We start from the raw sequence: 4,515 nt of genomic DNA on the forward strand, positions 1-4,515 counted from the left end.
AAACTGATGAAACCTCATTACATTAATAGAATAAATTACTAAATTGAGAGAACTGGTGGAACTTAAACTGGTGTTTGTTTGGATTTTCAACACTGATTTACAAAAAGCTGGAGAAAACTTTTTTGTCATATGCCATCACCATATCTCTAAATGAGTTTCTTATTTATTTATTTATTTATCTATCTATCTATCTATCTATCTATCTATCTATCTATCTATCTATCTTAATGCCATTTAATAACCCTTCATTCAAATCAAAGTGATTCCTCAAACCAGACAATTTATGGCTCACATATCTGATCCCATTAAAACTATATGTCTGGGGCTGGTTAAAGCTATGACTCACGCCTGGGTGCTCATAAAAACAACAATAAGGAAGCGCACATGGTAAGACTTGTCTTTGACATGGGGCTTTCCACTTTGTGCTAAACTTGAATGCAAGCCAGTGGCAGCTTTGCTGAATCACGTGGGCTTGGTCTACATGAGTCAAACTGATCAGCTTCAAGTCTTAACAAAGTCCACTTCCCTAAAGCTAAATTCATTAACCACGTTGGCTGTCACGTGCTTTCAGGGATTCCAGGTTTTTAGTTGAATGCACGCATTGGGTATTTTTAAAATGACGCAATTTACATTTGAACTAAATTATTTTCATTTTCATCGAGTATAATTTAATACTACCGTCAGGTGCACAGATCTGGATTGAAGTGTAAAAAAAAATCCTATCTGGCAACCCGGCATGCACCCAAAGCAGGAAGGGGAAGTTTTATGCTGGCAAACCCAGAATACATCAGAAATAACACCTTGCTAAATGCCTGTTTGGTGCAAATGATCCAACAGCTTGTATATATTAGAGTGAAGAGTTAAATATGACCGCACTTGAAATGTGCACTGCAGCTCAGACATAAAGTCGGTCACCCGCGTGACGTTGCGTTGCCAGGGCGACCGGAATGCGGAATTATGGGCTGGCGCTCCAGGCAATATTTTTGGCTTACGGGTCAGTGGTGCAAGTTTTAACAACGCTGGCGTTTGCAAGATCCGAGCCAAGATGTGCGGATTGCATAACAATGCGCAAATCGGTGTAGTATGATTTTGACATAAACTGTAAGATCTAATGTAAGTACATTTAGATTTCTTCTCCTTCCTGTAATCTAAACAAAACAGCTATTCCAACTGGAAATTTTTAAAACGTAATTTTGGAGTCGATTTTTACTCAAATATATGATTATTTTACATATGTTTTATTTGATATATATTTTATAGTATTTATTAGTGCAAGCTGCTGAAACATACAACATTTGACTTCCTCTTTGTAGAGTAAATATTACGTTCTTGTGAATCAACCGAAATAAGAAGGCAAATAGTACTGAGAAAACACATCTAGACGTTGAAAAAAATGTGGTTTCAGATCCAACAGCCCAGCTGGAGCGCCGAGGGCGAGGGGGAAAGCGTGGCGCATGCGCAGAAGGCGGTTGTCGAAGAATCGAAGTAAATAGAATCGGAGCTGAAACGCTGGAAGCTGAACTTTAGTGACGTCATCGCGCCACACAGAGCTGGCTGGCTGAGTAGTAGTGCGCGAGATAGATAGAGGCGCGCTGTAGTAAAGCACGCACTGCCATGAACTTCGGAGTGTAAACTTCGCTGTTTTTGTCGCCGACGGTCTGGTGCGGGAAACTACAACGATTTTTTTCTGCTTTTTTGTTGTTCCTTAACAAAACTAAAAACAGCAGACGGGCGTTTGGAGAATTAGTCGTATTCGTTCTTTTCTTCTTCCTTCCCCAAAGCCATGTCCTCCGCGGCGGTCGCTGCCTCGCGCAGGCAGTCGTGCTATCTGTGCGACTTGCCCCGCATGCCGTGGGCGATGATTTGGGATTTCACGGAGCCAGTGTGCAGGGGGTGCGTGAACTACGAGGGCGCTGATCGCATCGAGTTCGTGATCGAGACTGCGCGGCAGCTCAAGAGGGCTCACGGCTTCCAGGAAGGCAGGTCGCCTGGAGCTGGCAAGTCGGCCAAGGACATGCAGTCCGTGAACCACGCGGCTGGAGACGGTGGCTCGCGGGCGCCGCCGCCGCAGTCCCTGGACCGCTACTCCCTCTCTTCGGACAGACCGCCCCGCCTCGGGCCCGAGTATCAGCCCGGCGCTAGGCAGGCGAACGGCCTCCCCGTTCCGAACGGATTCCCCAAACCTGACGAGCCGCCGGAGCTGAACCGCCAGAGCCCCAATCCTCGCAGGGCGAGCGCGGTCCCGCCGAGCCTCGTGCCTTTGGGGAACGGAGCTCTGCCAGTGAACGCGCTCAACGGCCGGCCACCTCTGGGGATCCCGGGTGCGTTAACGGTCGATCACGGTGGGAAGCGGACGGACGACGGGAAGGACAAACACCGACCGGACAGCGTGTCTGACCTGGGCGAGAGTCACAAGCGCGATGAGTGGATGTCTAAAGGCAAGACGGTCCGCGACCTCATGGCCTTGAATAGTCTGGACAGCAGGTTCAAGAAGGAGTACGCAGGCATGCCGCACCGGATGGGATACGACACGTCTGCTCCCTCAAAATCAGGTACAGAATTTGGCATTGTTTAAGAATCTACATTTTGCACTCAGGCACTTCAGAAGCCTTCACTCAATATTAGACAAATTTATGTGAAAGAAGTAGATTAAATGACCTCTGAACTCTTTAAAAACACACATTTTTTTCTTCACATTTTGGATTAAAAAAAAATTAAAAATAATAATATCTTGGAATTGACTTCTGAATTGGAAAGTGTTCACATTTCTCTCTCACTGCCTTCATATGGCAAGGTTGTTTTTGTGCATCAAAGAAATTGTCAAACAGTGCCAACAACAGGTCATGCTTAGAGTTTTAGAAGAATGAAAGCACTCCATTTTTTTTCTTTGCCTAATCTCTGTTTTTTCCTTTCTTTCTAACTGTTTAAACCACTTCCCCACCCCAACCCTTCCAATCCTCCCCCTCCCTTTACAGATCGAGGCAAGCAACCTCGAAGCAGCATGAAGAGGAAAGCCTCCCCTGAGCCTGAGGGTGAGGGCACAGTCACTAAGCTGAATGGCGACGGGCTCCCTTGGTCTTCCTGCCCATCCGAAGTGCCAAAGCTGCCTGCTGCAGCTCTGCCAGGCTACACCACCGGACCTCCTTCCACCATCTCTCCACACCCACGCACCACGCCGCCTGAGGCTGCTTTGGCTGTGCAGAACGGCCAGTCTCCCATGGCCGCCCTTATCCAGGCAGCGGACAACGCTGGCAGCGCGGGCACCGGCTCGCCCAAAGACGCCAACCAGGTGCACTCCACTACAGCAAGGAGGAACAGCGGCAGCCCGCTCTCTCCTTCCTCAGCCAACCAGCGGCGGCTCACCCAAAGGGACGTGATGGGCGCAGGGGTGGCGGGCACGGCTGCTGCAGGCACAGGTGCCAGCCATGTCCCAGGTGTAGTAGACCCTCAGGGTGGTCACCCACAGAGCATTCCGGACTCGTCGGTGCCTCCTGGCAGCGTTCCCCTGTGCTGCACCTTGTGTCACGAGCGGCTTGAGGACACACATTTCGTGCAGTGCCCGTCAGTGCCCTCGCACAAGTTCTGCTTCCCCTGCTCACGCGAGAGCATCAAACAGCAGGGTGCCACGGGTGAAGTGTACTGCCCAAGCGGCGAGAAATGCCCACTGGTGGGCTCCAACGTGCCCTGGGCGTTCATGCAGGGGGAAATAGCGACCATCTTGGCCGGAGACGTGAAAGTAAAAAAGGAGAGAGACCCTTGACTTTTCCACACTATTCTGTTTTCCTCTTTTTTTTGTTACGTTTGTTTTTTCTTGCAAAACATTCAACACCAACAAATGACACACACACACACATACAATTTCAGATGACTATAAATAAATCAAATTGCATACCATCCAAACAGAAATTATTGGACATGTACATATGGACTCAAGGGAAGTGTACACTTCATAAACATGGCTGTATAAATTTTTTTGATTTTCCCTTTTTGAATACATTGTTTCTATATTTTTTGAAGATGAAAAGGTATGTACACATTCTAACAGACTACTTTCACCCCACCCCCTTTTTTCAGTTGTTGTTCAACGCCAATTATCAGTGTACTATTAGAACTGGTGGCAGTCCATGTTTAAACATAGAATGTGACTAAAACTACTCTATGAGCACTTGGCAAAACTGAAATGCTTCTAGCTGTACTTGTATGCACTTGTTTAAAATTGCCAAATACAATTTTTGACCTTGTAATAACAGCCTAAAGTGTCCATGCTCTGCTTCTTGTCCATTATTTTTGAGGCAGTCTCCCTCATGTGAATTACACTGTAGAGGGATGATGCAACAACCTGTGCAAGAAAATGGGACTCAATGGGGAAAGGGGGGGGGGAGGGGGGGGTGAGGATGGGGGCGATGAGACAAAGGGAGAATGTGATATTCTGTGCTGTATATGTGGTGGCAATCCAGCGGTTTAATATGGGCATTATTAACTAATTAACTTCTCAAGAATATTTGAATGGGTAAG

General features: G+C 47.2%; 1 protein-coding gene across 1 annotated transcript; it reads left to right on the top strand.

The window, feature by feature from the left end:
• The first annotated feature begins 957 nt into the window (after nt 1–957).
• Nucleotides 958–4,249, top strand: irf2bp2b (interferon regulatory factor 2 binding protein 2b). The gene is made up of 3 exons (XM_053635240.1): nt 958–1,113; nt 1,406–2,552; nt 2,976–4,249. Exons 2-3 carry the CDS (start codon nt 1,784–1,786, stop codon nt 3,758–3,760), a joined length of 1,554 nt encoding a protein of 517 aa, XP_053491215.1. The 5' UTR covers nt 958–1,113; nt 1,406–1,783; the 3' UTR covers nt 3,761–4,249.
• Nucleotides 4,250–4,515: the final 266 nt, after the last annotated feature.

This window comes from Ictalurus furcatus, chromosome 10 (genome assembly GCF_023375685.1).
Source record: "Ictalurus furcatus strain D&B chromosome 10, Billie_1.0, whole genome shotgun sequence".
Lineage (NCBI taxonomy): Eukaryota > Metazoa > Chordata > Actinopteri > Siluriformes > Ictaluridae > Ictalurus > Ictalurus furcatus.